This window comes from Phodopus roborovskii, unplaced genomic scaffold (genome assembly GCF_943737965.1).
Source record: "Phodopus roborovskii unplaced genomic scaffold, PHOROB, whole genome shotgun sequence".
NCBI lineage: Eukaryota > Metazoa > Chordata > Mammalia > Rodentia > Cricetidae > Phodopus > Phodopus roborovskii.
Window position 1 is genome coordinate 1,125,136 of NW_026126410.1, and position 24,528 is coordinate 1,149,663.

Genomic DNA, 24,528 nt, shown 5'->3' on the forward strand with positions numbered 1-24,528 from the left:
TGAACTGCATAGATGTTAAACTTCTCCAACACTTCCAGATTAGATTAAAGAAACACCCACAATCATAATCTCAGAATTAAAGGATATGGAAAGATATTCATGTATGTATGTATATATGTATATATGAAAAACAGCAGTTACCGTCAGGTGAAATAATGAAGGTTCATGTGCTTTTTACTTGTCAATATTTTCTTGACTTCTAGAACTGATGCTTTGAGTTTATATTTAAAAAGATATTATAGTTGTTCCAACTAATTTGTAAAATAGTCTAAACATTTTTCACTATCATTAGTCATCCTCCAGGATAATATACATTTATACTGTAATGGACATTACCTGTGATCTTTAGATTATGGCAAGCACACAGGACAGTGAATATAGGTTAACTGTGAGTAACTCACCATTTTTTTGGTAGGGACCAGAGAAAGTATTGTGCTAATCTGGACAAGGCTTTTTCTTTTGGGCCCAAATCATGGCACAGAAACATATTATTAGTTTTGAATGCTCAGTCTAGCTCAGGGACATTTCTGACTAGCTCTTATAACTTAACCCATTTCTCTTCATCTGTATTTTGTCTCAGGGCTTATTGTCTTTCTTATTTTTGTATATCTGACTTTTGCTGCTTCTCTATGTCTGTCTGTCATCTGCCTGGCTTCTTCCCCCAAGTGTGTCCCTCCTTATCTATTCCTTCTTCTCCTCCTCTTCTTCTTCTCTTGAGCCTTGATTTCTCTTCTTATTTATTCTCTCTGTACCCCAGCTCTACCTATCCTTTCTCTGCTTGGGTATTGGCTGTTCAACTTCTTATTAGACCAATCAGGTGCCTTAGGCAGGCAAGGTGAAACAAATGCACACACCTTTACGTAATTAGATACACATCCTTACATCATCAAACAAATGCACACATCTTTGCCTAGTTAAAATAGTATTTATTCTACAACACTGTCCTAAAGGGATTTGGAACTTATCACCTATAGAAACGGAGTGATAATTATACATAAAGCTGATTTTACCTAATTTGCATACTGATAATTATTTTCAATCAAATTGCTTTTCTCTAATTTTTTTCCAACTAAGCTGTATGTCACTCCATATCTTGAGTGATTCACTTGTCCTCTAGGGATCTTCAGTAAGGAATGCCTCCATGTGTTGGACGACATGTACCAGAGGTCTTCCATCTGCATTCACTACCCTCATTTGTCACAGTTATGCCTTAGGGACTTGCATGGTAGAAATGCAGGGGAGAGCTTGGAGTGGGTTGGTAAAAATATATCTCTAAAAAGGGAATTTGGAATCTCCTGAGCATACCATTTGTTAATGTACTCATTTGATGGCTTCTTTCTTGTGCGATCTGTGTTTCTGATGCATAGATTACAGATTGACTCTGCTATAGCCCTGCTACCAAGCAGCTTAGAGTCCCATAGTATCACCGGGTGTGCAAAAGTAATCATTCCCAGCATGACCCACCCAGTGTGGACCAGCTGCAGAGCTGGCGCACATCTCCGAAGCGTTGTGTGGCCATTTTTTCTCCTGAAATGAACCAAATGCTTCAACAGGAATGGAAAACAAAACAAGTGCTTTGTTTTCACACTGAAGAAAACATGAAGGGAAAAGTGGAGAAGATGGAAAGGAAGGACAGGCACAAAGGAAGGGAATAGCGAGGTGAAGGAAGAGAAGGTAGAAATGAAAACGAAAACGGGAGGAAATGGAGTATAGGTTAGGAGTCAAGTAAACCAAAAACAAGGCTTGGATGACTGCAAATCCAAACAGGGAGATGGTTTCACAGGGGCCCCTTGTGAGCTGCTACAGATTCACCCTTAGATTTAACTGTCTTCTGCTGATACCCTCCTGAATTCAGACTGAAAGCCCTGAGCCTGCCAGCACTCACACAACCTCCTCTCTGCTACTCCAGCATCCTTTGCTCACACCTAAACTGACCAGGAGAGATTTCCAGTAAGGCTGCTGCTGTAGTACCCCAAGCCATACAATATTCAATCACCATGCCTGTGTGCTGGTCTAAGTTGAAGGGGGAGCTAGCAAGGGAGTTCCGGGCTTTGAGATTGATCCAGGAATCTTTGTGCTGCAAGACCAGGCATCATCCACAGACCTCTATAACTTCTTCCCAGACTTACATCTGGGTTCCGGGCATTCTACCCACTTGTGAATTTGTGAGTTCCAGGTCCATTCTCACCTGGATTTCACCTGTCTCAGAAAAGATGATGTTACGTTGGGGCTCGGGAACACAGTGGATCTGCTGCCCCATCTCCATTGGTACCCGAGAAAAGACACTGGACCATTGTGAGTGCCAGGCTCCCTTGGGTGCTCAAGTAATAATTTCTCTTCCTGGAGGGGTCTCTGTGAAGGGTTTTAGGGAAATATCTCCTTGTCTATCTTGCTTCCTAGCTCAGGGAATGACTGAGAGAATTGACACTCACAGAACATACAACCAGGGAGCAAGCAAACCGAGTCACCATCCATTCTGTCTCCAAATCCTTTGCAAATTGCCACGAGCTTGTACTAGAGCTCTAGCCATGTCTCGCGAGGACTGTGCTCTGCTGGAGCACCCACACGGTCTTCCAGATGTGTCTGCTCAGCTACCAAAGCTTAGAAGTAGAGAATGGCCTATTCAGAGCTCCTAGCATAATAAAGAAAGGGGCTCAAAGTTGGCATTTTATGTCTAATTAGTCATCAGATGAAGGGGAGAGTCTTGAGGTAGTGAATCCATTCTGCATGGTCTGCTCTCTACCTGGGCCTGTGACATATGTTTTATTGGTGTTAAACAAATAATGGTGGACTGTTGGGCATGGGTATGATCCAGAGAGCCTTGCACTGTTTCTGTTCTAATTTCTGGTCCAATTCCATGAGCTACCAGTATCATTTTTCTTCCAGCTAGACTTTTGTGTGCAGAACCTTCCTACATGCCTCTCCTGTGAGTCTAAGAGTTCCCTGGAACTATTGGGAAACTACGGGGAGGAGTTTTCTTTTCAAAACAGCAAAGCCAGGAGAATTTGCAGTAGGTAAAGTTCCCGCCACACAAGTGTGAGAACCTGAATTTAGATTCCCCAGCACCCAGAGAACAAGCCAGCTGTGGTGGTGTGTGCCTGTATTCTCAGGGAAGGCAAAGCCAGACAAGTCCCTGGAGCTTGCTGGTCAGTCTAGCCTAATTGCTACACTCCAGGATCAGTGAGAGATCTTGCCTCAAAAATACGTGGAGAGCAATCGAAGAAGACATCTGATGGTGACCTCCAACCTACACAGTCCCTAACAAACATACACAAGCTAAGTAGGAGAGAGGAGAGGTCCTTAAAGGGTCACAGGGATCACCCTCTCTGCCTACCCCAGCTATTCCTGGAAGTGTCTTGGAGTACCTGAAAATCCTGAGACACCATCAGACATGGGGACAGGGGCAGTTCGCAAAGTGTCTGAGGACACAGACTGTGTTGAGAGGGATGGGAAGGAATCTCTCCACAGGGGACAGAGAGCTGGTAAGCTGAAAATGCAAGAAAAACTTCACTGACATGTTATATCTTAAGTTTGCTCTCCTCCAAAGGTCTCCTTAGGAGCAGAGCCTTTGGTCAGCATCACCTCATGGTGTGGAAGTCCAGATGTTTTCCCTGTGGAGAGGAGTCACACAGTCCTTTCACAGTCCTATGAGTTAGATGTTCTTGAAGCACTTGTCTCAGATATGAAGATGCCATTTCTGGCACATGTCAAGGGGCCTCCATGAACCACAACTCTAGCAGAAGTCTCTCTATCTTCATCCAGTCCCCCTTGGGAGAAGGATAGTCCCTGACTCTGGTCCAGAGGACTTTTCCCTCATCCAAAGCTAACACTGACCAATCTGGTCTAATTGGCAGAGACTTGGGCCTGTGGAGCTCTCTTTCCCTCCCACCTTGGCTTCCTTTTATCCATAGTAGGTTATTTTCTGTCAAGCTTCTGAACTCAAATGTCACAGATGAGCTGCTCGTCATCTGGTTTGATCTCCTTAGCCCGTTTTCACTTTGTACACAGGCCAGTCTGCCATGGCACAGCCAGCCTCCTTTCCTCCTGACAGCAGAAGAAACCTATGATAGTTCTCATCCTCTGGGGCCAGGCCAACCCTGGGGAAAGGGTCTCTGAGATCAAAGGCCAAGCTTCCCTCCAAAGACTTGTTCCCACGAGCTCCTGTACCTCAGATGTGTTTTCCTGGAAAAGGTTGCATGTTTCTCTGAGAGTTAATTGGCTTAGCCGCTTTAATAAGCTCTCTTGAGACATGTATTCAACAGTTGCACACCTGTCTCACATCACATAAAGTGCAGCTCACAGGAGTTATTGTTACAAGATGTGTCAAAGTTGGCAAGCGGGAACTCCACTTGGAAGGCGAGACCTGTGCTCTAGGAAGCTGGGAGAAATGTGCTGTTTATGGGCTCGAGTTGGTGGTCTTTGGAGAGAGTTGCTAGGAAGCAAGGCACATAGAAGAAAACAGTGTGCGTTGTGGAAAAGCACCAGAATCAGGAGATCAGATGGTTAGCCCGCAGAGGGGCATTGGGACATTCTGAGCGTTCAATTTTCACAGCTATGAAAGAACAGGGTTTTGCTTTGAAATGGCTCCTTCCACAAGGATGCGGTGTCTGCATATGCATTGTCCACGGCGGGTTTGCATATTTGTTTTGGTGGATTATTTTGGGCAATGAGGTCTTGTTGTGAAAAAATACATTAAAATAATCTTCTGATAGATGAAAAACGAAAAAAACTGCCTTAAAATATTTAGGACAAAAGTGCATAAACATAGTGGTAGCCCTTGCCAGGTGTTCCTTCTAACTTATTTTTTTATCAGAACACTTAATAGGTCCTCAGAAACAGTACAAGTTGCAACTATTCAGCAAGAAGCAAGGCTCTAGTAAGAACAAGAGTAGGTCTTGATGAATGAACCTTATTTAAGGGCAATTCCATTCAAAGTTCACCAGTAATAATGAGGATAGAAAATGGAATAAAAGGAGAAAGCATGTCTTCAATGTTGTCATGAAAACAATACCTGACTTCCAGACCATGCTTTAGCCATGACCTCTGCTGCAGACCCCCCCCCCCCCAGGCAACAGTCTGAAATGTTATACTTTCCTCAGACATACTTGGGTGACCTGCAAGGACCTCAGTGGACCAAATTTCATGTTCTCTGTAAGCACAAAGCAGGCCTGGAGGTAGCAGCCTGGAAATTGAGAAATGCTCGCCCACACTCACAGATCACAGTGTGAGCCACAGACTCCTGATTAGAGAGCTATCCACACAATACCCCCTCCCAGTCTGCTGATTCCTATCAGACACAGACCAAAGAAAACAAAATGAAGCACCCACACAGATCCACCTAGGAGTAATTAACCCTGCTCTCTCCGAAACTATTGATTCCATCTATACCATGTTCCATTACGCTGTCATTGTCTTTTTGTCTTGTTAGTCACTTATTCATTTGTGGCTTTTAGCATCCCCAATAAGGTACAATGTTTTTCCTTTTGAGATTTCATTCAGGAAAGACCATGGTGGACTGACAGACAAGAATTTACCTGCCCCAGATGTGTCTAGTTGGCTACTTCTCTAGTCCATTCTGTGAGGCATACAGCTTTCATCCGAATTGATGGCATCCTCAGGATTTGCACTCAGAACATCTCTCAATTGAGACAGGACTTCCTGCTCCATTGTCTGGATCTCTGACCCTGAGCAGTGAATGGTCCTGTGGTGATGGTTATTTCTCTCTCTGCTTTGCTTTACAGAACTTGGGTGTGAATGACCTCAAGGTTGACTGTCAGTCATAACCCATTTCTCATCATCAGCTCGCAAGCAACACTACTTCATATCCTGTTGTTTTCTGGACATTACTCTTTGGTACTATGACTTTCTTTCCCAGTTTAGAGATCTTAAAACTGGGTTCCAAAGCATCTCCAAGAACAAGATAGTTTTGATGGAATATTTTATAGAACCCCCTAAGTTTTATATTTGGTATTGAAATTTTTCTGATTGGTATATGCCTTTTTCTTATTTTACATAAAAAGATTACCCCCCCATCTCACTAAGGCACCTTGTGCCATCCTGACAGTACATAACAACTTCCAGCGCCAAACTGGTTTATTAGGAATGTAACTGGGTAGAAACAGGCAAAGGTGAAAAAGGCTTCATAGACACAAAGCAGAATTTTGAATAATCTCTTTCCCTCATTTTATTATGGATGGGGTAGTCTAAGAGACATCCAAAGTAACAGTGCATGCTTTCCACAAAAACCTAACAGACAGAGCATCATATCATATCTATAAGTTTTTATAAACAGCGTGCAACACCCAATAAAAAATAAGAAAATAAGTCTTGGCTACCATTCCCAAAACAAGAGAAATAAATTAGACCATAGACTCAACTCTGCAAGCAACCAGATTTTAGTCATGCACTTCAAGAGAACCTTACCAAAAGTACAACATGGAAGTTCACTAGTCTACTAGAATCCCTTTTTAAAGTGAGAGAGTGTGGGCTGAAAAAATGGCTCAGCAGGTAAAGGTACTTGTTACCACCAAGTATTCTGACCATCACATACATGTTACAGCATGTTCCCATGCCAACATACATACATACACACACACACACACACACACACACACACACACACACACACACACCAAAATCTCAAATTAAAAATGGAATTTACTGCCAGCACATCTAAAGGACAGGGATATTAAATTCCTCAGACAGGAGGAAAGTGATCTCCCATGGAAGCAAAGAAATGTTGGAAGCAATCAAAAACACCACAAAGGGAAGTATGTAGGTAAACACACATTAAAATATTATTATAATCTTTTTATTAAAAGCCCATGTAGAGTTAAGATACATAGAGACAGAAGAGGATCTTAATGTTTAAAATTAGCCTATCTCTGTGTTGTTTGGGAAGTTAAAGAAAAGGAAACTTACAGCAAATGCTAATAGGCAAATATTTTATTTTTTATCTTCCTCAGGGCACTTTTCAGGAATATATAAATAGAAAACTAATAGAAGAAGGAGAATGATATAACAATAATAATTACTAATTCATTGGAAGCCAAGAAAAGGAAGACAAACCATTCATGTGTGATGGTACAAGAGAGTCAAATGCCTAATGCTTAATACAAAGATACTAGAAACTGTATTGACTATAGTTTACTAAGGATTTATTAAGTGTTTTGATTCATTTGAATTACTACAGTATATTGTTTGGAGGTAAGTAAAGCTAGCATTCAACAACAGAACAGAACTCACACTGGAGAGAAGAGGGGCTGGAAAGGTGTGTGAGAACGTGCCTGCATGAGATGCCAGCATTCTGCTTCCTAATTGTGAAGCTCGCAAATCATCCACTTTGTAAGGATTCATTTAGAATTTGTCACATTCCTGAGTTTATATTAAACTTTTTTGTTCTGTTTTGGGGGTAGTTTTGTTTTTTTTAAATTAATAATTAATTTTCTCATATATATATTATGCATTGAGCAAATTCCCCTCATATACTTTACCTCCATTTAAACCCCTCTTATTAGCCTTTTTGTATTTATAGGCAATTTTATTTCTACTTTAAAGTCAAATATACATACACACATGGTTTGGTTAGGAGTTTGTCCAAATCTTGTGTATCTTTTCAAAGAACCAGCTCTCCATCCTACTCATTCTGCCCTGACCTATTCATTTCTGCCCTGACCTTATTTTTTGAGCTTCTGCTCTTTGTTCGGCTGTCTTTTGTGTGTCTCAGGCCCTAATGTGTGTCATTATGCTATTGCTGGAAGTGTCCACGTGTTGTAGCTGTAAACTACCCTTCCAGGACTCCTCCCAACAGTATCCCACAAGTTCTGGTATGTTGTTTCCATTTTCATTCTATTCCAGGACTTAAAATTTCCTTCTTTATTTTTTTTTTCAGCAAGCAAAGCATCATTTAACAGCGTAATGTTTGATCTTCATTAATTTATGTATTTTCTATCCTTTCTCTTGCTGATGCTATACAGACTTATTCCATTGTGATCAGATAGAAGAAAGGTTGCTTCACTTTTCCTGTGTCTTTAACACCTGCTTTGCGGTCCATTACATCATTTATTTTAGAGACGATACCATCCACTGCCCAAATGACGTGTATCCTGTAGTATTTGCATGGAATGTTCTGTAGGTGTCTGTTAGATTCACTCAATCTATGGTATCATTTAACTCCAATGTTTCTCTATTTAGGTTGGGATGACATATTAGTAAGAGTGTCATTAAAATCACCCACTGTTACTGTGTAAGGGCCAACCTTTGACTTTGTATGTTCATTTGCTTTAGGAAATGAAGTGTGTTTATGTTTAGAATTTTAATGTTCTCTTGCTATCTTCATCTCTTAATAGGTATTATTTCTTCTGACTAATCTTGCTTTGAAGTCTATTTTGTCAGATATTAGAACAGTAAAACCTTTCAGGGTGGCCTTGAGGGAGTTCCTCTGCTTGAAAAATATTTTTCCATCCTTTCAAATTGAGGTGGCATCCATCTTTGATATCGAGGTGTGTTCTTCAGAGGCAACATACTGATGAATCTTGCTTCCCTTATCCAATCTGCTAGTTTGTACCCTTGATTGGGGAGTTGATATTAGTATCTATAGTTACTATTAACATATGCATATTAATTATTTTTTGTCATTTTTTGTTTTGTGGGTTTTTGTTTTGTTTGGCTTTGTTTTCCTATTCCTCGTTTGCTTAACTACTGCCCACATGGTTTGTCTTTTTTTTGTAGTTTCATGTACCTTCACTGCAGGCTGAAGAATCCTTCCTAATGTCCTCTCTGGAGCCAGCTTCACGGTCACAATCTCTTTTGCCTGTTTGTAATTGTATGAAGCTTTTCTTTCTCCTTCTATTATGGCCAATAGCTTTATGGGATATAGTAGCCTGGACTGGCATTGGTTGTCTTCAGAATTTGAAACATACTGTTCTCACCGCCTCTGGAAAGTTTGTAAAGTTTCTGATACTGAATTGGCTGTTATCCTGGTCAGTATGATTTCATATGTGACATGGGTGCTTCTCTTCTGCAGTATTCAATCTATTTCCTTTGTCCTGTACATTTTATGTTCTAACTATATAGCATGGAGTTTCTTTTTCTGGCCTTATGTATTTGTTGAGCTTAATGCCTCTTGTTCTTGAGCATCTTGGAAATTTTCATGTTGTGATTGTATTGAAATGTTTTATATCCCATTTGCATGATAATGTTTCTTCCTTACAGTCTCATGATTCATAGGTTTGGTCTTCTCATGGTGGCCTATATGCCTCATGTTTTTTAAAGCTTTTTTTTTTTTTTTTTTTTTTTTTTTTTTTGGTGGTGGTGGTGGTGGATTTTTGTTTATTGTTTGTTTTTTGTTGTTGTTGCTGTTTGTTTTGTTGGTTGGTTTCTCTGTACAACAGTTCTGGCTGTCTGAGATTTGCTTTGTAGAGCAGGATGGCCTCGAACTCACAGAGATCCACCTGCCTCTGCCTCTGGAGTGCTGGAATTAAAGGTGTGTGCTACCATCTCCCAGCTTAAAGCATGTTGTTAGTTTACTTTTGTTACTGATAAAATGTTCGAATTCCTCTCACTTATCTTCAAGCCCTAGAAGAGTCATCTGCTTTCCTTGTGATCCATTTTACTATTAAACTTTCTACTAAACTTGTTGTTTACTTATGGAAAATTTTTGTTTCCACCATTTCAGTTTGGTTTTCCTTCAGTATTTTTTTCTTAATTGAATCCCATTTCCGCATCCTGTGTTGACATTTTATTTAGATATTTGCATACTCTACTAGAACTCATCAGGAGTTCATTTACATCCTTGTTCACTTCTTTGAACATATTCATAAGCATTCTTTTGAATTATTTTCCTAGAATTTTACATCACTGTCCTTAGGAGGCCATTACTATGGAATTGGTAATTTTGGAGGAGACCTGTTGTCTCGGTTATTCATGTTTCTTGTGTATTTGCATTTGGACTTTCACAATTGGAGTTAAATCATTGGTTGTGCTTTTTAATTTAAGTTGCCTTTGTTCTATCAGTGGGGATGTTTTCATTGCTCAAGATGGACTGAGTGGTAGCATGGTTGAGGTGGTCTTTGTGTTCAGGGCATTGGGCTTGAATGCCCTAACACTATAATATTGTTTGCAACAATGATTGAGACATAAAATAGCTCTGTGGATACAATTAAATGGCTCATGCTGAAAACCAAAAGTTGAGATACATGGTCAGTTATGGCAGGATGGCTGGCTAACTTCCATCAGACTTTTCCCATCTGGGAAACACATGCTAGGCTCTATCATTACATACCCTTGCTTTTAATAAGTTGCTTTTAATACAGCTAACTCCAATGGACTAAGTTGTATGTAGTTTCTAACATGCTGGAGCCCATTCAGGAAGGAGGCCCAACCATCCCCTAGATGAAGGAATAACAGAGAATACTGCACTTACTGCAGAATATAATTAACAGTGCTGGAGTCATCTGCCAAGGTCAGAGGGCAGTAACACAACAGAGGACAGCGCACAACAGCTAGCAGACAGTCAAGGCTAGAGCTGGTGGGCAGAGGGGGCTTCAACTGTGCTTATCTGTGTGGACAGAATGAGAACATCACAGGCTCATTTCCATGGTTTGGACAGGGGGACAGGCATAAAATATGTGAGCCCTCTATTGACTTGGTCCATGATAGCCCAAACAAGTAGCCTGACTCAAAAGAAATTCCCATATCCTTTGTCCAGTTTATGCCATTGCTCCATAAAACCCCCAAACAAAGGAAATTTGAGGGCATTTTCCCTCCTTTTGGGAACCCCTCCCAACTCTAGGGAGTTTCTTGTTTTCCTTAAATTTTCACTTTCCTGTAATCATTTTAATAAATCCCACCTCTGCTTTATAATGCTCCAATAAGAGTGTGTGTCATTAATTTTTGAGTAAGACAATGAACTCAGAATCACTATCTCAGGTTAATCTTTGATGACTATGAGTTTTAGGTCCTTAGATCATACAGAACTGGAACTGGGTTATAAAAGGTTTCATCACTCTCAAAAATTCTGTACCATAATCACCATCACAGGGTAAGCCCGCTATGAAAAAAACATTAATAATGAAGCAAAAAGCAGTCACCCGCGAAGCCCCAACCATTTTAGGAAATGAAGGGGAACTGACTGTACTATATACACGGATACATTAGTTACTGTATGTACGATGAAAAGGCGTGGGGGGGGAGTGAGGTAAGACTAATAATTAGTGTTGGATTGCTAGAGGGAAAGTAGGGGAAGTGAATGGAAATAGAACCAGAAACTGTAGGGCTAACATGGGAGAGAGGAGATGAGGAAGTCCGGGTTAAAGATAGACAGAAAAAAGAAGGTAAGAATTGCCATCAGGCAACATACTACAGTTACAACTCCCAGGAAGCTCAGGCACAGACCTCCAGCTACCAAGCCAGTCCTTGCTCTTTGAGAGAAGAAAATAAAAAGGAAAGAATAAAGAGGGAAAGGAGAGGAGGGGAGGGAAAGAGGAGTCTACTATATTTGCATTGGATATTAAATAAAGTAGGCACCGTTTTGAAAGAAAAGAGATCTTGAGGAGATATAGCCTATGGATGCTGTCTGGCCTAATTGCTGGATTCAATCTTAAGACACCTGCCATTCCTTCCCTGACCCTTCAGAAGTGTTTTGCATTCTCATGAGTTCCTTTGTGATAGGTGGGCCTATTCTTGACTCTGAGTCTTCCTTTGGGATAAGGGTTGCAAAAGGCGATGCAAGGCCATTCCATCAGAAGCCTGGCTTCCTTCCCGCCCCCCTAAGACAGGGTCTCCCTGTGCAGCTCTGGTTGTCTTGGAACTCTCTCTGTAAACCAGGATATCCTGGAACTCACAGAGAACCACCTGCCTCTGCCTCCCAGATGCTGGGATTTGTAGGCAGAAGTTTTCTGTCCCAACCTCCCAGCCCCAAATAACCACTCCAAGGCTTATATTAATTATAAATGATTGGCCTATAGCTCAGGCTTATTATTAACTAGCTCTCACATTTTATGTTAACCCATATTCCTTACTTGTACTAGCCAATTAGCATTTTATTAAACCAACTCAAATAACAAATCTTTACAGTGTACAAGAGGATTATTCCACTGCAGGTATTAAAGTTGTGCACCACACCAGGCTTTTCAGAAGCCTGATTTCCAATACTGGATACTTCCGGGTTGGGACTGTAGCTTGGAGCCTGTGTCGGAGTTCCTGGACAGATTCTGTCTCTGATCAGATTCTAGTTCAGTAGTCCAGCATTCTGATTCAGCTGCTTCAGCTGCTTCAGCTAGCAGTATGTTGCTAGCCAGGGTGCACTGAATAGTCCAAGCAACACTTGCTTTGTGTTTTCTAAGAATGAGAATCGTAATGGGCCTTGGGCTGCGGAGCCACAGATGGGGCAGAGGCCTGTTGAAAATGGCATCTTGCTGATCCTTTGTTGAGCACCAAGTGCCGAGTGCCAAGCACCAAATGCCAAGTGCCCAACACTGGAAGAGGGTTTTCAAAATGGCATCTGCTGGTGCCACTACCGTGCTAAATCCAACCTCATTTTCATCCCCTCTGGTCCCTACTGGTGGTCCGGGCTCTCGGTGGGAGATGCGAGCTTCTCAAACAAAACCAAGGCCTCCAGGATAAACTCTAAACCCCCTTCCTTTGCAACATTCCTCTTCTTACTTTGCCCTTTCAGCTAGAAATATTTACGTGTCGTGACCACTTTTGATAGCTGCTATTGGCCGGTCATTAGGTCCGCGCTCCACACAGCGCAGGCTAATGTGACAACAGCAGAACGCATACGACTGTGACTGCTATGGGTAGATGGAAGGGGAAGGGTCCAAGTGGAACTTTTACAGAATTCTCTCCTGGCTAACTACACACACTAAAATGGAAAATGACTAACTTTAAAATGAAATAACAAACCCAAATATTGTTAAGAGGGGAACAATGACATCTCAGGAATTACGGATGGGAGCAAAGCCATACTGTAATGCCCAATTCTAATGGTTCTGTTCATGACATATCCCAACAGGAACGCACCCCTAAATGAACCAAAAAGCATATGTGAAAATATTTATGTCTGCATAATCTATATCATTTAAAAACTGGCAAGGAAACAAGTGTCCAGCAGCTGTAGAATGGATAAATACAGCAGTCACATAATGGAATTTTTGTGTTCTAATTGGTATAAGAGGAGGAAGTTGGAAAGTTATCACTAAAACATCAGCTTTTGGCTTCTTACGACAAACACAACAGACACTTGTTTTACAAAAGCGAGTCCAATTTGAATGAGCCATATGAAAATATTTAGGATATCTAAATCCCCTTTATGTCACCAATTAGGAAGTGTCTGTTAAACTAATAGAGAACAGGCTAAGAGTGGGCAACAAAGGGACTTGTCCAGAGCACGTGAGAAGCATCGCAGGAAATTCTGATGCTTATCAGTGTGGTTTGCAAAAGGGCATACCCCAGGACTTTCTGTTTTGCTTTAGTATATAGCTTCGGAATCTCCGTGTTTCTTTCATTCTTTTCAAGATGGCTACGTGAGTCCGGGATTCTATCTTCACAACCTGTATACATTTTGTGCCAGAGGAGGGGCAGAGCTGAGAAGTACCTCTTTATCTTCCATATGAAGCAAGGCTCCCCACCTCATGCTCCTCAGTGGACCTTAGTGTCAGGACTTGATCACATGACCATCCTCTCCTGAAGAAGCAGCTCCCAAGAGTTTTCCTCCTGGAGTCAAAGATGGGCTGGGGGAAGGAGGTTCCTTATGATTTCAGTTTAGGTCACTACAAAAATCGTTTATCAAGGCAGCCACAAAAAATGTGTTCTTTAGGCCATTGTGTTCTGTTTACTTCCCCTCTTTTGTTAGACATAAATGTGCCTTCAGGCTTTGCAACTTTATATTCTTACAATACATCCCTAGAAGTGGTTTGTTAGGCAGAGCAGGACTACAATAAAAAATGGTCAGAGTGTTGCTTTGTAACCTTTCCCTCAGTGGATGAAAGTGACTTAAAACTCCACTCTGAGATTATATGTGCTTCACAGAGCATTCTGTCCCATGATTTTAGCTATGTGTCAACTGCTATATGAAAATAGTAATTGCAAATTCAAGAAAGAAATGTTTATTTAGTTTCAATATATTCAGCATTTGTGAGATAAAATCTCATGATGTCCTACTCTGTTCCTCTCAGGGTTAAGTATTGCCCCTTTGCTTAAGTATACTCACACTGTCTTACCCAGCAGGTAATTACTTGGAAGCTATCTTAGTTACCATATGGACTGTCAGTGCTTGTAATCAATTATTTTACTTAAAAAGCCAAAGCATAAGACCAGTGTGCAAGATATAGGTGGAAAACTAGGAAATATTTCCTTTAAGTGGAAAGGATACTTTGAGAGACCAAAGTTACTTGAATTTTACTATAGGATATTGTTATAATCATTCTATTTTATTATTGTTTTTATCTCTTACCATGACTAATTTATAGATTTAATATTATAGGCATATCTGTCTGTGTGTCATCTGTCTTCTATCAATAAATCTATCATCTATCTGTCTATCTATCAATCTATCATAATCTTTCTAATCCATCTATAGTACCATTGAAAATAGAATGTGTCTTGAGAATATGGTGATAGGCAATCTCATTGTGTGAACATCATACAGTGTATTAACACAAACTAAGGTGGCTACAACATCACTGGGCAATATAATCTGATATATGTGGCCCATTGTTAATCAATTTTGTACATAAATGTTTCTTTTTTTTCTTTTCTTTTCTTTTGTTTTTTGTTTGTTTTTCAAGACAGGGTTTCTCTGCGTAACAGTCCTGGATGTCCTTGAACTCACTTTATAGTTCAGGCTATCCTCAAACTCAATGAAATCTGGCTGCCTCTCTCTCCAAGTGCTGGGATTAAAGGCATGAGCCACCACCGCCAGGCCACATAAAAATTTCTATGTTCTATGTGGTTTCTGGTATCCACAGAGGTTTAGTGTCCTCTGGATAAGAAGGTGCTATTACTAGCATTGCTCCAATACTGGTCATGACCCTTAGTGAGCAATAAAGTAAACTTGTAGCTTGCTAATCAACTTTAAAAAAAATACACATGGAGAATAGACAATCATAAAAGCTCATTGCTCAGAGTTTGATGACACTTTTGTTTCTACTGTGAATGTTCATAATACTACACTATGTCATAGACTAAAATTTTTATAAGACTACATGTGTGAGATGGGCATGTGTGTATGCATGTTCACACATGTGAGCATGTGTGTATCTGGAAGCTCGAGGCTGACATCAGGAGTCTTCCTCAATTGCTCTCTACTTTTTTCTTTGAGGCAGTCTCTCAGTTGGACCTGAAGATCACCAACACGGTTAGTTAATCCAGCCATCTGGGGGTTATATGGGTACTAGGGATCTGAACTCAGGTCTCCACATTTGTGTGGCCAGTATTTAAAATCACTGACCCATCTCTCAGCCCAGCAAAAAGTTTAGTAAAGACTCATACAGAAACTCTTGGGCATACCTCCTGATTTCTAAATTTATTTACTTCTATTTTTTATTTGATGAAAAGCATGGTAAGAGCAATAAATTACAGCAGCGAGGAAAACAATCTTGATTTTACTCTGGCCTCAGTGAAAATGTGTTCCTTAAAGTTGTGGAGTATAGAATTCTCACTGTTGCTAATAACTAGCCTGTCAGTGAAGTTTTCACTCCCTCTGTGCATCAATTTACATAACCGTTTTCTCTCAAATTTGTAAGTGGCTAGGTTTATTTTTAGTTAACTATTATGATTAAATTCCTAATGTTATTACCTGTTGTCAGGTTGTATACATTGTGTTTGGAATTTTTCTGCTTTTTGGGAACTGTTGAGATTTAATTTACAGATCAGAATATGTCCAGTTTGCCTAAAAGTTGTGTTTAAAAACTCACATCCTATGCTCATAAGATAAACACATTCAAATTTATTTAGTTCATTGCATTGATACTAACATCCACATTCTCCATTTATCTCTATTCATTCTATCTGTTTGTTTGTTTAAGTCTTTGATACAGGGCCTCATGTAACTCAAGCTAGCCACATTGTATAGCCAATTACCAAGACTGTTTTAACCCCTGATCCTCCTGCTTCAGTCTTTCAAGTACTAGGACTGCAGATAGGAGTCATCATGGCAGACTAGTCATTGTATCTCTCAAACTCATTTCCCATTAAGGTCAAAGACCTGTACATATACTACCAAGATACCTTTTTGTGTGCATGTACATGACACATATGCAATACTATAGACACATAAATGTCTATGTGGAGTGATGGCTCCTTCTAGCTTTTCATACCTTTCATGTTTGTTTTAAAACCAAAATCCTTAGTTTTGTCCCCCCCCCCCCTGTTTTTTTTTTTTTGGTCATTATTGCTTCTTGAATCCCTCCTCCTTTATTTATTTATTATTTATTTTTCAGCTATGAACTTTGATATTTGGTTAAAAAATTGATGCTTCTTTTTTTCTTTTAGTGATTTAGTAGTTATTCATGAAATATGCCTTCACGTGTCCATCTTATAGAGCAATGTCTAGCATGAGATGTATCATGATCAACCTTTCCCTTCATCTGTAACTGTAACCATAATACTTCCCTTCCTTCCCTGGCACTCTCTTCAGTTTTGTTGAATTTCAGAGTTTTAGATCCAGATCATCATATTTAAATTTTTTAATATATATATCTAATTTTAAATAAAATACTTTCACATAGATAAGACTTTCCTTGGACTTAGTTATACTTTACTATTTCACGGTTTAGTGCTATTTATTAGCTTATGGCTTTGAAACCATGGCTTATGGTTTCTGAGGGTTCCGTCCATGGCCTCTTGCTCCTACGCTCTTGGGAACAATGTGGTGATGGTGGGCAGATGTGGCAGAAAAGTGTCTCAACTTCTGGTGACTGAAAGTAGAAGGGAAAGGACAGCGACAAGAGACTCCAACAACCTGCCCCCAGTGACCTGCTAGACCTCACCATCTAGAAGTTCTAGAACCTCCTTAGACAGTTCATAACTCCCCAGACAATCCATAAACCTTCGAGGGGATACCTCACATTTAGCGCATACCACCTAGGAATAAGTTTAAGAACTGGTTTTATCATTGTTGTAAGAATTGCCCATCCCTGTAGTGAATCTTTCTCTGCCCATTAGCCAATTCCTAAATTACAACATGGAGATTTATTATTAATTATGAAAGCTTGCCCTTGGCTTAGGCTTGTTTTTAACTAGCTTTTATAACTTAAAATAACCAGTTTCTACTAATCTATGTTCTGTCACGTACCACCCATCCTGCTACTTCATTGTCTCCTGGCATCTCTCATGCTCATAGATTCATCTCCTACTTCCTCTCTCTCTGTGCCTGGAAGTCCTGCCTTTACCTGCTGCCTACCTACTGGCCATTCAGTTCTTTATTAAATCAATCAGCAATATATCTTCACATAGTGTACAAATATCCCACGACACATTCCTATTATCATTTGTTGTTCTGTAGAATTCTGTTTTATCTGATGTGTAATTGCAGGACACTCAGAATAGAGTCTGTACTTCAGTAGAATGTATCTGTATTCTCTTATCACTCCCAGAGACTTTTGTAAGTTGCTACCATGGTCCTCGACTAAGAAATATCCATTACAGGAGTGTGTGTGTGTGTGTGTGTGTTTCATCTGATTATATTTCCTACATAATTCATTTTTGTGGAAGCTAATCAGTTGCACCATGTTCTAAAACTTCATGTGATCGTGATCATTTTCAGAAATATAGTTAAAACTAAAAGACATGCTTTGGCAAACAATGCTATATTGCATTCAACTATAGTATGATGTACATGTAACTTTTATAGGCATAAGAAAACAAAAAATGCATGTGTCTTGCCTTATTGTGATGTTTTCATTATTATGATGGACTGTAACTAAACCTACAGTATCTCTGGGATATACTTTCATAATTTTTTTAAAAAATTATAGCAATATCTCAACTTCTCTACATATTGCCTGTTCTTACTTCAGAAGTCTAGATATAATTAACCAGAAAAAAACAAAAACAAAACAAAACAGAAAAAACAGCTTGTATCTTAGTTTTAACCTAGGCCAAGAGTTAATTTTTCAGATGAGTTAATACTTCAGTGTTAAGCCCAGAGTAATTTTAATCAAATGAAAGTGTCAAGAGAACATATACTTGATAATTTTAGCAAATATACACATTATTCAACAACAACAACCAAAACAAAACAAAATGAAACTGTGGCTTATACACACCTGACAGGAACAAACACCATGCCATTCATTCATCTGTAAGAGTTTATCAAAATCTCATTACTTCAAAATTCCCACTCCCGCATACTGGAATCGTGAAAAGCAGACACCCTGGCAACACTATAGATAGCGGCTGAACTATGAAAGGGTGCGTGATACCTGCTGTGTTTCTGGGCCTAAGCAGGGGTGCATACAGAATGAGTGGCTTTGAGACTGCAATCAGAACTTGCAAATAACTGTTGACAGACAAAACACAGGTACCCAAGGTAACCAGCGGTCAATATCCCCCTTGCATTTTTTAACATTCTAGAAACCATGAGCATATTCATTCCTGGGCCACACCACCTATTTGTCTTCTTAGTAAGCTTGTCCTAGGAAGGAGAACTGCCTACCTCTTGGTCCTCTCTCATTTGTCTCAGATAAGCCTTGCCCTCTCTGAACCCAAGATCTCAGGCAGGCGTAGACAAGGTCTCCCACAGACTGTTCCAATCAAATGACGATAATCTAATGAAGGGAGTCTTCTTAGGAGTTGTTCTGCTATCTTTTGCATCTACTGGAACCACCTGGCAGATGCACTCAAAGTGCCTGTTGACCTGTTTCCTGGCAGACTTCTTCCTCCCCCACACTCAGCATCTCCCACTTTTACTTACTCCTACTTGGAAGTCATTTTCCCCAGGCTGTAACTAAGAGCCACATCTGGTGTCCTGATTTCCCTGGTCTGGCATTTCATGGTTCTTACCTGTTTAGAAGTTCTCTGGACTCTGGATCACACTGCCTTCTTTGCCTTGGTACCCACACTACCCACCCCACCCCCACCCCAACTACTACTTCCAGACCCCATAGCTTTGGCTATGTCTCTAACTCTTGAGTCAGGGAGAGGCTAGCAAGCAAGACTTTAAGAAGGAAAGATAATGCTCCTTGCTGAGTTGTTACATTGTCCCAGAAGTGGTCACCTTACACAGCTCACTGTTTTCCTCTTTCCTGTAAGACTAGATTCTAGATTGCTTTGAGAAGTGATTAGGTTTTGTTTCCTCTGCCTGAACAGAGCTGCTAGTCCATAGAAAGTGCCAATAAATATTTGCCTAACATGTAAACTGAGACTGGCTCACCCCTTTGCTGCTCGGAGTTCTAATATTCTGAGGACAACTACTTCTGCTTGTCTAAGGGTCTGAGGTAGAAAACTTGAGCAGAGTCACACCCAGCTTTTGACTCTTGTATTGCATTCTGGGAGAGGGAAGACCAGCTCAAAACCCTTGCTTTAACTTGGTGAGATTGGCTTGCTGTTACAATTCCATAATCCAGTTAGCCTTTATCACAGGATAGTGAAGTATCTATTTTATAATTCTCTAACTACAAGATACTATATAACACATGTCTCTTGAATAGGCAGGGGGACATTAGAATAGAATATGGTAGTTATGGAAAAAAATCAAGAGAAAAAAATTAATTGAGACATTTTGGTATGCTAATGAGTATTTATTCTGTTTCTGTTGTCTAACTTGTAGTTTCTGTCATGGGACTCCAGTATTACATTGGAATGGCATTTAAGAAACTATTCCAGTGAGGTAAAAATAGGATTAAATATGCTACCTACCAGGAATAAATTATTTTAGTTTATGAAAAGGTACAAAAATAGTGTGACTGAAGCCAGATGTTGGTGGCACAGGCTTTAATCCCAACACTTGGGAAGCAGAGGCAGGTGGGTCTCTATGAGTTTGAGGCCAGCCTGGTCTAAAGAGCTAACAGAGTTAATTCCAGGACAGGCTCCAAAGCAATACAGAGTAACCCTGTCTCAAAAAACCAACGTGTGCGTGTGTGTGTGTGTGTGTGTGTGTGTGTGTGTGTGTGTGTGTGGTGACTATAGTGACTGATGCTTGTTTTGTTTTGCGGAATAGGCTCATAGCCCTTCTTCAAGTATTAGAGACAATAACTATTTTCCATATTTTTTCTTGTTAGGCTGTGAAGTTGAGATTCTTGGTGTCAGACCAACTTACTGCTTAGAATATAAAAATGTCCCAACGGATATCAATTTTGCCAATGCAGTCAGCGACGCTCTTGACTCATTAAAGTAAGTGTACCAAATTTTTAGCCATAGTATTGTTCTTCCTTGCTTTTCTTTTCTTTTTTTCTTTTTCTTTTTCTGTTTATTTTTTTGTAAGAGAGAAAGAGAGAGAGAGAGTATATGCACTCACACAATGGATATGGGTGTTTGCAGAGAGCAGAAGAGTTAGGTCACATGTAACTGGAGTTGTAGGCCGTTGTGAGATGAGTAGCTGGTGACATTACCTCCACGTAACCTAAGAACCTGCTTGGCAATGGGGTCTTTCTCATGGTTTAAGATTCCCTCAGTGCAGAGGTGACTGATGATGGATGCCACGTTTTCACTTTCTTTTCTGCCCACTTCAGAGTGAGTGGTTGCCACTCCCACAGGATTATCAAAGGAGAAAACAGGGCCCAATCCCATGCTGATTTTCAGACCATTCTACCTGTGTGAAACCTATAAGGAGGGTCTTTTGGTCACAAAATGGTTTGGCATGATTGACATGCTAAAGAGAAAATGACTTCAAAATATTAAACATCAAGAAGGAACAACTTATTCATGTCATTTGATACTGGAGACATTTAGAAGGGGCAGAGCTAGCAAGCAAATGTTCTTCGTACAGTTTAAATGTTATATATGTTGTGTATGTTATATGATGTTGCCTGATATCTCATCTGCTTTTTTTCCGCTTGACCACAAGGGCTGAGGAGCCATGTGCATGCAGAGCTGGTATACTGTGTTGTTGTCTGGTTAATGCAAAACAGACTGTCACAGGATGCATGGCAGATGAACAGTGTTGGAATTTCAGAATTTCTCTGTCTACTCAGTGCTGCTTCTGATGTATTCCAAACCCAAATGCTATCCATTCTTTTTTCTACTGCCATGAGAGATATGAGAGTTTGGATAGTAATTGTCACATAAATACTTCCAAGTAGTGTGCTTATCAGTGTGTTTGCATATCTTTCACATTTATCTTGCGTCTGGAACTGAATGGACTCTCCCTGCACCCAACCCAGTGGTCACAGCAAAATAGCCAGAAGTACCAGGAGAGCTCCAGGCTAGTCGTCAATTTGAGCAGACATTCTTATTTTCATAACACCAGAATGCTGTAGGAATAAAAATCAGGCTCTGTTTCCTCTAGAGAAGTAGTGTCTTTGTGGTTTATTTGCCTTTTGTTTTTCTTTGTCAAGAAACATGACAAAGGTAATAGGACTCTAAGAGACACATCTTTTCTTGGAAATGGGAGGTTTTCTGATTGTTTCTATAGTTCCTGGTGATCTTGATGGGGTGGGTGTTTGTATTTGGTAAAGAGATTGGGTTCCTCTAGAAAAAAAAAATGTCATGAAGAACTGCAAGCCCATAGAGTTGGCACCCAGGCTAGGCTTCCATATGTTATAGTCTGCTGCTCCACATTGCCCAACTCAATACCTTTCACATGGCAGGTAGGCCAGGTGCATGGCCTTGAACTCCATAGACCAGTGTTGCTCAAGCTTTCTAATGCTGCAACCCTTTAATACAATTCCTTATGATATGGTGCCCTCCAACCATAACATTATTTCATTGCCACTTTGTAACTGTAGTTTTGCTGCTGTTATGACTCATAATGTAAATGTCTGATATCTGACCCCTGAACGGGCTGCCATGGACTGTCATTCACAGACTCTGCAATCTAGATGATATGTCTATATTTTGACAGTATGGACTTGGGCAGGATGGAACAATTGTCCTGGGGAGTGTGTGTGTCTTCATGCTGCCAAAGTTAAAAGGCAGCTAGAAACAGCCCCTTTACGTAGCAGGTAGAAAGATCATTTCTGACATGACCCAGGTCCTTTCTGTTCATGGACTGATATAGAAGAGGGGAGATGCAGAATCCTGCTCATCAACTCTAAGCTAGGTAGCAGAGAAAGGAAAGGCTGGATGACACCGCCCGAGGAAGAGAGTGGGGATGACCTGGGTCCTCCCCCAGGAAGAAGAGGAAGCACTTTCTTCAACTCTCACTTCCATCTTACAAAGCAGACTAAAGACTAATGTTTGTAAGTCAATACTTTTACTCAAACAGAAATCAAATCTGTCCTCTTCAGGAAATGAAATGGTTGACAGTCTTAGACAGATTAGAACAATCTAGAGTGCTCAAGATCACTCTGCATGTAGGAGCTTGTGCATATGGCACGGGATCTGATTCTTGTGGTAGGTGTGTTTAGGCAAAGATGTGGAGTGATTTAACTTCCCATCAGATAGCCCTGCCTAGCACAACAAGTCCAGACACTGGGGTTCTTCCGGTTTTCGCTATCTCGAATTCCTCATTCTAATTTGAGGAGCATTTGGAAATTTCCAAACACAAGTGTTCACACACACACACACACAGAGAGAGAGAGAGAGACAGACAGACAGAGAGAGAGAGAGAGAGAGAGAGAGAGAGAGAGAGATTTGAATCTGTATTGTTCACAGAGTTTGACTACCTTTCAGAGAGTGGACCTGGGTTCAGATATGACAGAATTTAAGAGAGATCATTAAGACCTTGACCCCTGACTGTGCATTCTTACCCAGGAGTCCAAGCAGATCAAGAGGTTTCACATGTCTAGACAGGAAGGGATAAGCCAGCACTTGTGTTTGATCTTGGTATTGCCATATCCTTGCATTGCCATATCCTTGTTAGATGCTACCTTAGAATTTAGATGATAGTTTTGCATAGAAACAGGAGATGAAAGGAAAGATGTCATTTTTAATACCAATTCATTTGGGACCAAGGGCTTTATTTACATGAACCTGTCTTTCTCTATACATAGGTGTTCTCTCCCAGCTGTCTTTGTTTGGCTTTCTGTTGCTGTAATAAACCCTAGGACCAAAAGCAACTTGAGGAGGAGAGGGTTTGTTTTAGTCTACAGTTATCGTTCATAATCATGAGAAGTCTAGGCAGGAACTCAAATAGCATCCTGGATGCGGGAACTGAAGCAGAGACCAGAGAGAAACATTGTTTTCTGGCGTGCTCAGCTACCTTTCTTGTATACCAAGCCCACATGCCAGGCACGGTACCACTCATAGTGGCCTGGAATTTCCTATACCCATCAGCAATCAAGAAAATGGCTTATAGACACGCCCTAGACTAATCTGATCCCTTCAACTCAGATTTCCTCCTTACAGATACATCTAGGTCTGTGTGAAGTTGACAAATTTTAATTATGACACTATCTCACAAAACCATCACCGACTCTTGAAGGTTAACTGCCATCTCTTGACCTCACAAACTCTTAGGGTAGAGAGGCAGCACCTACCTCTTTCGATGGAGGCTTAGCTAGGACAACACTTCCAGAGCCCCCTTTAAATGTGAAGTGACTGAAAAAATAAATAAAAGCTCCTTAATCCTATAACCCTGTCCATACTCACATCTCCAAGGAGTCTTGACCAAAGAACCACAGAGGTAGAGGAGGTTGAAGAGCATCCTCTCTGAGGCCATCTTGGGGATGGGGCCCTTGTAGGTTGGAGGAGTGTGGTTCTTTGAATGAGAAAGCCCCATAGGCAGGCTGAACTGCTTCAGGGAGGGATTAGGAGGTGTGGTTGGTAGAAATGTGTCACTAGGGGTGGGCTTTGAGGTTTCAAAAGATGCCACTCCCACCTCTCTCTCTCTCCCCTCCCTCCCTCTCTCCCTCCCTCTGCCTGCTGCCTATATATACCATCCCTCCTTCCCTCCATCCCTCCCTCCTTCCCTCCCTCCTCTCCTCCCTCCCTCCTTCCCTTGCCTGCTGCCTGTAGATAAGATATAAGCTTTCAGCTATTGTTCAAGTGCCATGACTGCCTGCCTGCTGCCATGTTTCCTGCCATGATGGTCATAGACTCACCCTCTGAAACTGTAAGCAAGCCCCAAGGTAAATACCATTATAAGCTGCCTTGGCCATGGTGTCTTTTCACAGCAGTATAACTGTAACTAAGTCAAGGGGGAATTGTAGTTTTATGTATTCAGCGGCATCGGGCCCCACTCACTGGTGCTTTCTGAGCCCTGTTATCACATGTAAGGATACAGCAGACAGTGCCCCTGCACCCAATGCCACCACCACCCACTTCCAAAACATAAAAATAGTTCATGGTCTATATCACTTGATTTGTCTTTTTGAAAGTCTGTTTACAGGAGATTCATGGTTCAGTGAGGAAAAAAAAAAAAAAACAAGTATCTGGTGCTAAAGACTAGATAGATTTAAAGAACAGTTTGTGGGGGAAAAGAAGAGG

The 24,528-nt window shown here is 40.7% G+C and overlaps 1 protein-coding gene across 1 annotated transcript in view; it reads left to right on the forward strand.

Moving 5' to 3' along the window:
- Enpp6 (ectonucleotide pyrophosphatase/phosphodiesterase 6) overlaps positions 1 to 24,528 on the forward strand; it is a 96,493-nt gene that overhangs the window by 44,458 nt on the left and 27,507 nt on the right. The window contains exon 3 of the mRNA XM_051182410.1: positions 20,223 to 20,334. Within this exon, the coding sequence (XP_051038367.1) occupies positions 20,223 to 20,334 (112 nt within the window). The remainder of the gene's footprint in view (positions 1 to 20,222; positions 20,335 to 24,528) is intronic.